The 13552-nt window shown below is 42.7% G+C and overlaps 1 protein-coding gene across 1 annotated transcript in view; it reads left to right on the forward strand.

Annotated features, from left to right (window-relative positions):
- TBC1D5 (TBC1 domain family member 5) overlaps window positions 1-13552 on the forward strand; it is a gene marked incomplete in the record, with an annotated part of 601299 nt that overhangs the window by 262523 nt on the left and 325224 nt on the right. Inside the window, 1 exon segment of the mRNA XM_045742746.2 lies at window positions 12468-12518. Coding sequence (XP_045598702.1) covers window positions 12468-12518 — 51 coding nt within the window.

Consider the following 13552-nt stretch of genomic DNA (forward strand, 5'->3'; position numbering starts at 1 on the left):
GGAGGGGATGGATGGAGGGGGGATGGATGGATGGATGGAGGGAGGGGATGGATGGATGGATGGAGGGGGGATGGATGGAGGGAGGGGATGGATGGATGGATGGAGGGGATGGATGGATGGATGGAGGGGGGATGGATGGATGGATGGATGGATGGATGGATGGATGGAGGGAGGGGATGGATGGAGGGGATGGATGGATGGATGGAGGGAGGGAGGGAGGGGATGGACGGATGGATGGAGGGAGGGAGGGAGGGGATGGATGGAGGGGATGGATGGAGGGAGGGGATGGATGGAGGAGATGGATGGAGGGAGGGGATGGAGGGAGGGGATGGATGGAGGGGATGGATGGAGGGGGGATGGATGGATGGATGGAGGGAGGGGATGGATGGAGGGAGGGGATGGATGGAGGGGGGATGGATGGATGGATGGAGGGAGGGGATGGATGGATGGATGGAGGGGGGATGGATGGATGGATGGAGGGAGGGGATGGATGGATGGATGGAGGGGGGATGGATGGAGGGGATGGATGGATGGAGGGGGATGGATGGAGGGAGGGGGATGGATGGATGGAGGGGGATGGATAGGGAGAGGGATGGATAGGGAGAGGGAGAGGGAGAGAGAGAGAGAGAGAGAGAGAGAGAGAGAGAGAGAGAGAGAGAGAGAGAGAGAGAGAGAGAGAGAGAGAGAGAGAGAGACAGAGAGAGAGACAGAGAGAGAGACAGAAGAGAGAGACAGAAAGAGAGAGACAGAGAGAGAGAGACAGAGAGAGAGAGACAGAGAGAGAGAGACAGAGAGAGAGAGACAGAGAGAGAGAGACAGAGAGAGAGAGACAGAGAGAGAGAGACAGAGAGAGAGAGACAGAGAGAGAGAGACAGAGAGAGAGAGACAGAGAGAGAGAGACAGAGAGAGAGAGACAGAGAGAGAGAGACAGAGAGAGAGAGACAGAGAGAGAGAGACAGAGAGAGAGAGACAGAGAGAGAGAGACAGAGAGAGAGAGACAGAGAGAGAGAGACAGAGAGAGAGAGACAGAGAGAGAGAGAGAGAGAGAGAGAGAGACAGAGAGAGAGAGAGACAGAGAGAGAGAGAGACAGAGAGAGAGAGAGACAGAGAGAGAGAGAGACAGAGAGAGAGAGAGAGAGGGGGGGGGGGGAGAGAGAGAGGGGGAGAGAGGGGGGGAGAGAGAGAGGGGGGGAGAGAGGGGGGGGGAGAGGGAGAGAGGGAGGGAGGGAGGGGGAGAGAGGGAGGGAGGGAGGGAGGGAGGGAGGGAGGGAGGGAGGGAGGGAGGGAGAGAGGGGGAGGGAGGGAGGGAGGGAGGGAGGGATGAAACATGCATGGTGTGTGTACAGGGATTAGACCCGTCCACTCACGCTAGAGTTGTTCCAATAACATACAGTAATTTCTCAAAGAGCAGATGTCTATCATGTTACAGCATATTTTCGGTTTTATTTAGTTTAGTTTAATTAGGATAATAAAAAGCTATTAAAACACTGGTTTTAGAAATTATTTATTAATATGAAACTTTCAAAAGTCATGGGTCACTGAACTATGACGACACACAGACGAAAGTGAGTGAAACCTCACTGTAAAGTGAGGTTTACAGTATAGTATTCTCTTATCTGTCCACCCTCACTCATCTTGTTTCATCACAGAAAATGTCTATAAGGAGATTTTACCACATGTAGCTAGGTAATCACGCTTCATCCTTTAAATTATTGTACAAAGATACGTGTGCCCCAAATCAGTGAACGAAAATCATGGAAACTCAGTTGTTCACTTGTGTGGATCACTGGCTGGTGTTTGTGTGGACCATTTTGGCTGGTGTTTGGTTCATATGGTTCACTTGTGTGATCCAACTTCTTATGAAGGAATTATTAATTGTAATCTGTGATAGAATGAGAAAGTTTTCCACCACTCTGTGAACTCTGTCCCAAATTCGTAAGCTTGTGGACCACTTGTGGTCCACATGTGTGGTCCATTTGTGTGGTCCACTTGTGTGATCCACTTGTGTGATCCAACTTGTCATATGAGAGAATTATTAATTGTAATCTGTTATAGAATGGGAAAGTTTTCCACCAGTCTGTGAACTCTGTCTGGACATCGTAAGCAAATCCAAACATCCCTCGCTTTGGTGAACCATTGTTCGTCGAACCGGGTGAGTAAATTCGGCCTGAAAAGTGTGCGAACTAGCCGGAGATTCGTTGAATCGGGGTACGTTGAATCGAGGTTGTACTGTATACTAAAGAAATTGTTCACGACTTTTGTTAGGCCAAAGCTAGAATATGCAGCAGTTGTGTGGTGCCCATATCTTAAGAAGCACATCAACAAACTAGAAAAGGTACAAATGCTACTAAGTGGCTCCCAGAGCTGAAGTGCAAGAGCTACGAGGAGAGGTTAGAGGCATTAAATATGCCAAAACTAGAAGACAGAAGAAAAAGAGGTGATATGATCACTACATACAAAATAGTAACAGGAATTGATAAAATCGATAGGGAAGATTTCTTGAGACCTGGAACTTTAAGAACAAGAGGTCATAGATTTAAACTAGCTAAACACAGATGCCAAAGAAATATAAGAAAATTCACTTTCTCAGACAGAGTGGTAGACGGTTGGAACAAGTTAGGTGAGAAGGTGGTGGAGGCCAAGACCGTCAGTAGTTTCAAAGCGTTATATGACAAAGAGTGCTGGGAAGACGGGACATCACGAGATTAGCTCTCATCCTGTAACTACACTTAGGTAATTAGCTCGTGGTGTCCCGTCTTCCCAGCACTCTTTGTCATATAACGCTTTGAAACTACTGACGGTCTTGGCCTCCAGCACCTTCTCACTTAACTTGTTCCAACCGTCTACCACTCTATTTGCGAAGGTGAATTTTCTTATATTTCTTCGGCATCTGTGTTTAGCTAGTTTAAATCTATGACCTCTTGTTCTTGAAATTCCAGGTCTCACGAAGTCTTCCCTGTCGATTTTATCAATTCCTGTTACTATTTTGTATGTAGTGATCATATCACCTCTTTTTCTTCTGTCTTCTAGTTTTGGCATATTTAATGCTTCTAACCTCTCCTCGTAGCTCTTGCCCTTCAGTTCTGGGAGCCACTTAGTAGCATGTCTTTGCACCTTTTCCAGTTTTTTGATGTGCTTCTTAAGATATGGGCACCACACAACAGCTGCATATTCTAGCTTTGGCCTAACAAAAGTCATGAACAATTTCTTTAGTATATCGCCATCCATGTATTTAAATGCAATTCTGAAGTTAGAAAGCATAGCATAGGCTCCTTGCACAATATTCTTTATGTGGTCCTCAGGTGATAGTTTTCTATCTAGAACCACTCCTAGATCTCTTTCTTTATCAGAATTCTTTAAAGATTTCTCACATAATATATAGGTTGTGTGGGGTCTATGTTCTCCTATTCCACATTCCATAACATGACATTTATTAACATTAAATTCCATTTGCCAAGTGGTGCTCCATATACTTATTTTGTCCAGGTCTTCTTGAAGGGCATGACAGTCATCTAAATTTCTTATCCTTCCTATTATCTTAGCATCATCAGCAAACATGTTCATATAATTCTGTATACCAACTGGTAGATCATTTATGTACACAATAAACATCACTGGTGCAAGAACTGAACCCTGTGGTACTCCACTTGTGACATTTCTCCATTCTGATACATTGCCTCTGATTACTGCCCTCATTTTTCTATCAGTCAGAAAATTTTTCATCCATGATAGAAGCTTACCTGTCACCCCTCCAATATTTTCCAGTTTCCAGAACAACCTCTTATGTGGAACTCTGTCGAAAGCCTTTTTTAGGTCCAGATAGATGCAGTCAACCCAACCATCTCTTTCCTGTAATATCTCTGTGGCTCGATCATAGAAACTGAGTAAATTCGGTACACAGGATCTTCCAGATCGAAAACCATACTGTCTGTCTGATATTATATCATTTCTCTCTAGGTGTTCTACCCATTTAGTTTTGATTAGTTTTTCCAATACTTTCACTGTTACACTTGTCAATGATACAGGTCTATAATTGAGGGGGTCTTCCCTGCTGCCACTTTTGTAGATTGGAACTATGTTAGCCTGTTTCCACCCGTCTGCTACGATTCCTGTACACAGGGATGCCTGAAAGATCAGGTGAAGTGGAATGCTGAGCTCAGATGCACATTCTCTCAGAACCCATGGTGAAACGCCATCTGGGCCAGCTGCTTTGTTCTTACCGAGCTCCTTGAGCATTTTTTCCACTTCGTCTCTAGACACCTTTATGTGTTCTATGTTGTTCTCTGGAATTCTTATTGTATCTGGTTCCCTAAAGATTTCATTTTGTACAAACACACTTTGGAACTTTTCGTTTAGTGTTTCACACATTTCCTTTTCATCTTCCGTGAATCTATTTCCCATTTTCAACCTCTGAATATTATCCTTTACCTGCAATTTGTTGTTTATGAATTTATAGAATAGACCTGGTTCTGTTTTACATTTGTCCGCAATCCCTTTTTCAAAATTTCTTTCTGCCTCTCTCCTCACTGCCGTGTAGTTGTTTCTCTCATCTTTGTATCGCTGGTATGTTTGGGGGTTCGGCCTCTTCCTGTATTGATTCCATTTTTGTGTCTTTCGGTCTCTAGCCCTCTCGCAATTTCTATTGAACCAATCCTGTTTCCTAGTTCTGCATCTCTGTTTTGGTATAAATTTTTTTGTGCCTTTATCATATATTTCACAAAACTTGCCATACATCTCATTCACTTCCTTGCCTAGCATCAAGTCTGTCCAATTATACTCACTAAAAAAATTTCTAAGGTCACCATAATGTCCTCTCCTGAAGTCTGGTTTTTCAACTGCTTCAACCTCCTTATTTTCTTCCAGCTTATAACGCATTGCATACTTTATTCCCAAAAAGACATGGTCACTTTTACCCAAGGGAGGAAGGTACTGAATGTCAAATATCTCTTCCTCCTTCCTGGTAAATATCAAATCTAGCATGGAGGGAACGTCCCCTTCCCGGTCAGCCGGTCCGAGCCGGTCGGCCGGTCGGCCGAGCGGACAGCACACTGGACTTGTGATCCTGTGGTCCTGGGTTCGATCCCAGGCGCCGGCGAGAAACAATGGGCAGAGTTTCTTTCACCCTATGTCCCTGTTACCTAGCAGTAAAATAGGTACCTGGGTGTTAGTCAGCTGTCACGGGCTGCTTCCTGGGGGTGGAGGCCTGGTCGAAGACCGGGCCGCGGGGACACTAAAAGCCCCGAAATCATCTCTAGATAACCTCTAGATTCCCTCATCCTCGTAGCTTGTTTAACATGTTGATACAAGAATGTTTCCAGGATGAGGTCTACAAATTTACAGGTCCAAAAATCTTCTGTTTTAGCTTCATATGCTTCCCAGTCTATGGATTTCAAGTTGAAGTCACCGACTATCAACAGTCGTGATCTATCGTTATCCGCTCTCGCTATAATCTCTCTCATTATTGTTATAAGACCTTCACGTTTACTATCTAGCTCCTCCTTTGACCATGTGCTGCTTGGCGGTGGACTATATGCATTTATCATCATTAGTTTATCATCCTCATAGCAGATCTCTAGCGCTATTAAGTCAACTTCTTGTGGATTGGCAGTCATTATTTCCTTCACCTTTAGGTGTTCTTTTACCAGCACAGCAACGCCACCGCCTTTCCTAATTTTTCTGTCCCGTCTCCAAATTGAGTAGCCCCTTGGGAATATGACCTCATTTAAAATTACATCTTCAAGTTTGTGACAAAAATCAGGCGCTGACTGAGCGTGCGTCCCAGGCGGTCTGTTGATCGCCAGCTGTCAGGCCAGAGTTTCCACAAAGAGATAATTACCTAATTATTTCAATGTCTCTGATTGATTTTTCGTAGTTTTTTGCTGTAATATTATTCAATAGTGTGTAGTGTGATATATTTATATAATAAAATGAGTGAATCATCGCTGTACTCAAAAATATGGTGTGCGTATTGTTGATTCAATTATGTTCATCAAACAGTGAACAAATACTTTGTCGGTTATTACACTATATACACAGGTTATATATTAGTATCTGCATGTTTTGTTCACCATAACGAACCACTAAGTTGGTATGCTGAGTGGCAGTGGCAGGCAGTGACTGGCTGCCACTCCCTCACCTCACCTCACCTGCCTTGCCATCATTCTCCACCCACCATACTGTTTTTGCTTTTATATACAGACGTTATATATAAGTATTTACATGTTTTGTTCACCATAACTGTACATCTAAGCTTGTATGGTGAGTAAAGGCAGATAGACGTAGCTACTCACACAGTCAGCTGGTGGGGGCCGCCCTCAAGGCCAGACGCACTAATATTTCTCCTACAACAATACTGTTTGTGGTGTTATTACGCTATATACACACATTATATATAAATATCTACCTGTTTTATTCACCATACTTGTACAAGTAAACTGGTATGGTGCCCAAAGACCATCGTGGTCATCAGTAAACAACATGATAAGTCCTGCAGACGACGCTCCTCCCTCACCAAAATGGCGGCTCCCAATCTCCTACTCTCGCTTTTATCTCACACTATACACACGTTATATATAAGTATCTACATTTGTGTTCACCATAGCGAACCACTAAGCTGGTATGGTGAGTGCAGTCAATAAAAGGTGGCCACACACACTCAAAAGACAACGCCACCATCCTCCCTCCCACAGCATTACTCCTCCCTCCATGGCGCACAGCGCCAAATATCACCACAATCCTGCTATTATCAGAACCCTGGTCAGTTTTATCGCAGCTTTACTCATATCTAGCCAAACTCAATATACTTAGCCCTTGCCAATATGGCTTCAGGCCCCAAAAAAGCACTAACGATGCACTTATTAGTATGCTTAACTCGATTCATACAGCTCTTGATCAAAATGAGTTCCCTGCTGGGTTATTTGTGGACCTGCGTAAAGCTTTCGATACTGTCAACCACCAAAACCTTCTTCTTAAATTACATCATTATGGTGTCAGAGGACACTCCCTACAATACCTCAAATCCTACCTTACTGACAGGCTCCAATGTGTTTCTGTGAATAATACAATTTCTCCCACACTACCCATCAACATTGGTGTTCCCCAGGGCAGCATACTTGGCCCTCTCCTCTTTCTCATCTACATTAATGACCTTCCAAATGCCTCCCAACACCTCAAACCAATTCTATTTGCTGATGACACAACCTTCATTTACTCCAGTCCTGATCCCCTTGCTCTAAATGCCACAGTAAATAGCTTAATAAAGTCCATCTGTGGCTAACTGCCAATAAACTCACCCTTAACATTGACAAAACTTTCTATATTCTGTTTGGCAATAAATCCTCTAATCAAATAAATCTCAAAATAAACAATACCCAAATTTGTAACAAATTAGATGGCAAATTCCTTGGCATTCTCATTGACCCAAAGCTGAATTTCTAGGGACACATTCTAAACATATCAAAAAAAGTTTCAAAAACTGTGGGCATTCTTTCTAAGATCAGATATTATGTACCACGCCCTGCCCTGGTGACTCTCTATTACTCCCTTATCTATCCATATCTCAACTATGGTATTTATGCTTGGGGCTCTACTACCCAAAATCACTTACGTCCTCTAATTACTCAACACAAAGCTGCTATTAGGACAATATCCAATTCTGGCCCCAGACATCACTCGGTACCCCTACTCAAATCTCTGAATATGTTAGACATTAAGTCACTGCACATTCTCTCATGTGTATTATACATATATAAAACGCTAAACTATAATGCCAATCCTGATCTCAAAAGCTTCATAGAAGGTTGTAACAGAACCCATGAGCACCACACCAGAAATAAATACAGTTTTGATATTCCTAGAGTACGACTAAATCAAACCAGAAATGCTCTACAAATCAAGGGGCCCAGAATGTGGAATGACCTTCCCAACCATGTTAAAGACTGTACCTCTCTCAACCAGTTTAAGTTAAAAACGGAGCTATACCTAATAAATTCCCTGTAACCCACCTTACCCCCCTGTTGTCAACCTATGTATATTTTTTGTTTTTTTGTTTCTCAAATCAACGCTGTTTGAATGTAATTTTCTGTAATAATTTGTAATTGTATTTGTGCTGCTTTTTCAACAATGTTCCCCCCTCTTTTACCTCTATTTTTTATATGTACTCATCACATCTTTTCTTTTTACCCATTAGTTTTAAGCTGTAGTCATTAATGTTTTTCCTGCCCGAAACGCTTTGCGTAATAGTGGCTTTAGGCATTGTATGTACTAGCTCTATCTATAAAGCCAACAAACTTTGTAAATCTCTTTATGTATGTACCTTACCTAAATAAAGATTATTATTATTATTATTATTATTATTATTATTATTATTATTATTATTATTATATATTATGGCATTTATAGGCGATGCTGTGGTCACAAGCTGAACAGCAGTGCTGTGAGCTCATGCTGCGTGCGTCAGGCTTGGTAGCTCACTCAATACTGAGGCCCCTAACACCCTAGAGTTTGGCCCACGATTTTTAAAAAAAATGGCATTTGTTTACAAGAGCCCTGATGAAGGTGTGGTGAACCCCGTGTATCCGCGGGCCGTTTAAATCTTGCGTAGTACTCCAAAGCATCATATGATGCGATGCGCAATTTACTGCAAGTCGGTCAAAGCATCATATGATGCGATGCGCAATTGAAGGGTTAATTTTGACTTTTGGTTGGTTTGGCCTGCAGTGCATTATGTGCTGTGTCCAGTGGCAGCTCTCCACTGCTACCTTCATGCCACCAATTTTGCTTCAGTGGATGCTCCATGGAAACTGGATTAAACAGATTAGTCCTGTTTCCATGGTTCCCTGTTCCAAACCTCGTGTTCCTCAGATTACCCACAGTGTTAAGTCTAGCCATGCTGAGGTGTATCCTTTAGCCATTTTGTTCGGCAGTATGCTGCTCTCATGTTTGTATGTATGTATGTATGTATGTTTCATATACATAGGCAGTATGTTTCTCTCAATATCAATAATTTTATGGCTGTGTTTGCATACTGTATGTCCTTGGCTGATATTTGCACGCTGGAGTTTTGATGGCCAAACAGGGTTCTAGCAACCCGGTATTTGGTGAATGTTCCCAGGCCTCAGTGCCCATGTGTGACTTTGGGTAGTGTTTTGTCCAGGGGTCTTTTCTTAACCACTTAACTGCGCCAACCGAGTATTCTCGGTTGGTGAGAAACTGCGCCAACTGAGAAAACTCTTATTTGATTTTTTTGTACCCATTCTAAATGTTTGCGCGGTTGGTTGTGTACGAAATGAACTCTTAGGACCTCCAGTGAGAGGCAGCCATCTTGGAAAAAATTCCCAAAATGCCCTAGGGCTGCTGGCTGGGTTAGTATTGAGTGAGTAACCATGGGTGGCGCATGCGCCTCTGGCTCCCAAACACCTGTCTGACGCGGTGTTGAAAGATCACACTCTGTCGGTGAAATTCAACCCTTATTGTTTGAAGAACATAAGGGATCATAATATTGGTGAAGCTAGGCGCAATAAGGTCGGATGCAAGTGATACAGCACCTTACACACACAAATCACAATAACATGATGCATCAATGAACAAATCCACAAGGGCCGTGACGAGGATTCGAACCTACGTCTGTGAGCATTCCAGATGCTGCCTTAATCGACTGAGCTACGACATGGTAAAAGAGTTGAAACCGAAGTTCTACTGAACTTACTGGATCCTGCAGCCTCTCCGAGACACAAACCAGGGTTTTACACAACTCCCCCATGCACTCGAGCTATGTCAATAGGCCGTTCTACCTCTTCGCCCTTCCTTCATTACACACAGAAATCACAATAATGTGATGCATCAATGAACAAATCCACAAGGGCCGTGACGAGGATTCGAACCTACATCTGTGAGCATCCCAGACGCTGCCTTAATCGACTGAGCTACGACATGGTAGACATATGCTCACAGACGTAGGTTCGAATCCTCGTCACGGCCCTTGTGGATTTATACAGCACCCATGAGGACGATACAGTGAGCATATCCAGTTGTAGCTCCGAGCGCCACCCATACCCACCTATGCTATCTCCAATTTATTTAGATGATACATAGATGAATCTTTTTCTGCGTTCAGTGATGATGCATGTGATAAAAGTAGCATAGATGAACAGTGTTAACGGCTTCCATGGTGATGTTTTCCATAGATATTTTCAAGAATAGTTGAATCTCTTCTTGACTGACAGACACTCTTTGAGGCTGGCTGAATCTCTTTCTGTGTGGGACCTTACAAAGCGATTTTGTCACGACTACCTTACAAACTGATCTTTTCCTGTAATCTTTTCAAGACTACCTTATGTTTTACAAGCTTGGCTATATACCACCTACAAGTACCAATGCCAAGGGTGTACATGAGTCCGTTATTTGCAAGCACACAGAACGAAGAAACAGGAAGCGAAAATCTATCTGTACCTGGTGCAACGAGAGCGAAGTTGTGCTGTGTACCATGGACTACTTCATTGATTATTACTCACTTCCGAAGTACTGAGTGTGTAATACAGTGTGTTACTGTGTAAATAGTGTGTGAAACTGTACATATTGTAATTTTAGTGAATTTTTAACAAGTAATATTGCAACAATAAACATTTATTGTGGACACATTACTGATACATGTATCACAGTTCCATGGAACATTATGGACGTTCTACTGTATACATATTGTAAAGGACACAAATATGCATCATATATGATTAAAAAAACATTAAACTGCATTGAAAATACATAGAACAAATAATTGAAAATATATATATGGCAACACCCGGTGCTTGAATGGCTATCTTGAGGTTATCTTGAGTTGATTTCGGGGCTATTTTAGTGTCCCCGCGGCCCGGTCCTTGACCAGGCCCCACCCCCAGGAAGCAACCCGTGACAGCTGACTAACTTCCAGGTACCTATTTACTGCTAGGTAACAGGGCCATAGGGTGAAAGAAACTCTGCCCATCGTTTCTCGCTGGCGCCCGGGATCGAACCCGGGACCACAGTTTCACAAGTCCAGTGTGCTGTCCGCTCGGCCGACCAGCTCCCCGATCACGGGCCCGCGCGACCGTGTCTGGGTGTGTCACGCACGGACGACCAGCCCCTGATGACGTCACAGCGCACCTTGTCCACGTCCCCACAGCCAAAGTAAGTGGAATTTCGTATTTATTTTTACATAGACATGTTCAAGAAAGGGCATTTATCATTTTACGAAGAAAAAAGAATTTTTGGGAATACTTTATTTCATGCGCACAGGGGGAATTTCACAATAAACTCGGCGCAGCACGGTAGTTAATCCTAGTTCAACGGTTCAATTCTTCTCCTAGTTCAATGGAGAACACACGGGAACTTACCATGGAAGAATGCAGAACCACAACGGTAGTTGTGGTTCTGCATCCTCCCTGGTAAGTTCCCATGTGTTCTTCTCCATGGGTAGTTAACTTCAGGGAGCTACAAGAAAACTACCAGCTTCTTCTAGCTTCCCTCCCAAAAAGGGGCTTTTCCCAAGAAGGGGCTTTCCCCAAGAAGGGGCTTTCCCCAAGAAAGGGCTTCCCTCAAGAAAACTAGCATTGAATGTAATGAAAGAACAATTTCTGGGTGAGCCCCGGTGGCTTGCTGATCTCCCCATCTTTCAGGTTTCTCCCTTTCAGGTTGTTTGGTAAGTTTTGTTTGTGCATCTGCTCCATAACTGACTGCTCAGACCCCAGGAAGGTGGTGAGCCCCTTCACACCCCTCCCCTGAAATGAGTAGGGGAGGTGGGGTGAACATGCTCCCATTAGCGTCGAGAGATTTAATTGTTTATATAGTTGGGGGAATTCATTAGGTAGGTTTCAAAGTTTGGGTCTCATTTGAACCTAGAAATGGTTTGTTTTGACTCGCTAACTTTCTGGATGCCTTCCATAGTGAGGGAGGTAAAATGTTATCACTTCCTACACCTCTGTGAGGGGGTCCAGGCTCTTGTCCCCAGTAGGCCTGAGAACTTCATGGCTGATGTAACCTGGTAGATGGGAACCATCTCATTGTATAGCTTCAGGGAGCCACTGGGGCTCATACAGAAATTGGGGTTTCATTACATTCAATGTTAGTTTTTCTTTTAGAATTTTAATTAAAAGAAAACTTTTATTATTGAAAATTATATATTCTGTGTATGAATTTACAGTGCATCAGTTTCTATATAAAGCTTACCAGTTTATTCCTTTGCCTGATTATTATTGTCCAAAAAAATTGGACTATCCATTGCTCTTTAAGAATTTTAAACTTAATATGTTTTATCATTGTTGTAAAAATGTAACAATAAAACATAGGTATTTTTTTAATTTTTATTTATGTAGGCAAACATATAATGGCATGTTTTCTTGGCAAATGTTTTCAAGTTGGCTACAGGTTGTTCTTGTTATCAATTTTCCAATTATTTCTTTAATGCCTCTGAACTATTGAGATTATTTCCATTACAGAAATATTCTACAAGAACTGATGGACGAGGCTTACCTTGAGCATGATGCTTTGTGAGTAAAGAATATAATTTACCCAAATTCTTTGTCCAGTTTTTAAAGACATATTCATATCTTTCTCTTGTAATGGTTCTTAACCTTTTGATTGCATGTTTACATATAGTACGTAAGTAAATAAGCTACCTTACTTCTTACCCTTACATGAAGTAAGGGCGAAGAGGTAGAACGGCCTATTGACATAGCTCGAGAGCATGGGAGAATTGCATAAAATCCTGGTTTGTGTCTTGGAGAGGCTGCAGGATCCAAGTAAATTCAGTAGAATTTCTGGTTGCAATTCTTATATCATGTCATGTCGGCTTATATCATGCTCAGTCGGTTAAGGCAGCGTCTGGGATGCCTTTGGACGTAGGTTTGAATCCTCGTCACGGCCCTTGTGGATTTGTTCATATGATGCATCATGCTATTGTGATTTCTGTGTGTAATTGTACTCTGAGATCTATATTTCACCATCATGGTAGTCCTTTGTGTGGGTTTCCGTTAGGGCTACAAACACTGCATTAGAGCCTCATGTAGGAGGCCATCTATAAAATGAACTTTGTTAGATTTGCGTATTTTTATACCCTGGATGTTGGCAAATAAAAATGATGTTATCATGTTTGTGTAAGTGCTGGATGCTTTACTTGGTGTTAATATCTGAGGCCATGGTAGGTAGGCCACTGTGTTTGTGTCCTCTCTAGCATTTGACTGAGTTAATGGTAGAGTCTGGACATTTTTTGCCTTTCTCCTCCTCCTCCTCCTCCTCCTCTTGCTAAAAAATCATCCTGGTCAATAGAGTTGTGGAGGTTTTCATAGTAGAGGTCTGTTGGTTTTATTCACCTGGTACCTTTTATATGAAAAGATGGACATTCCATGTTGAAGCATTCTTTTTTGCCTAAGGAGTACAGTATCCATTCGATTTATCGGCCTATATGAGGCTGTACCCAGGTCGTTAAATGTGGGGCTCCAGTATTTCCAAAGTTGTTGAAGTGTCGGTAAATTTCAAGTAACATTCAGGTAAGATATATTTTGTACAGACAGCCACTTGGTCC

Source organism: Procambarus clarkii, chromosome 11 (genome assembly GCF_040958095.1).
Source record: "Procambarus clarkii isolate CNS0578487 chromosome 11, FALCON_Pclarkii_2.0, whole genome shotgun sequence".
NCBI classification, from domain to species: Eukaryota; Metazoa; Arthropoda; class Malacostraca; order Decapoda; family Cambaridae; genus Procambarus; species Procambarus clarkii.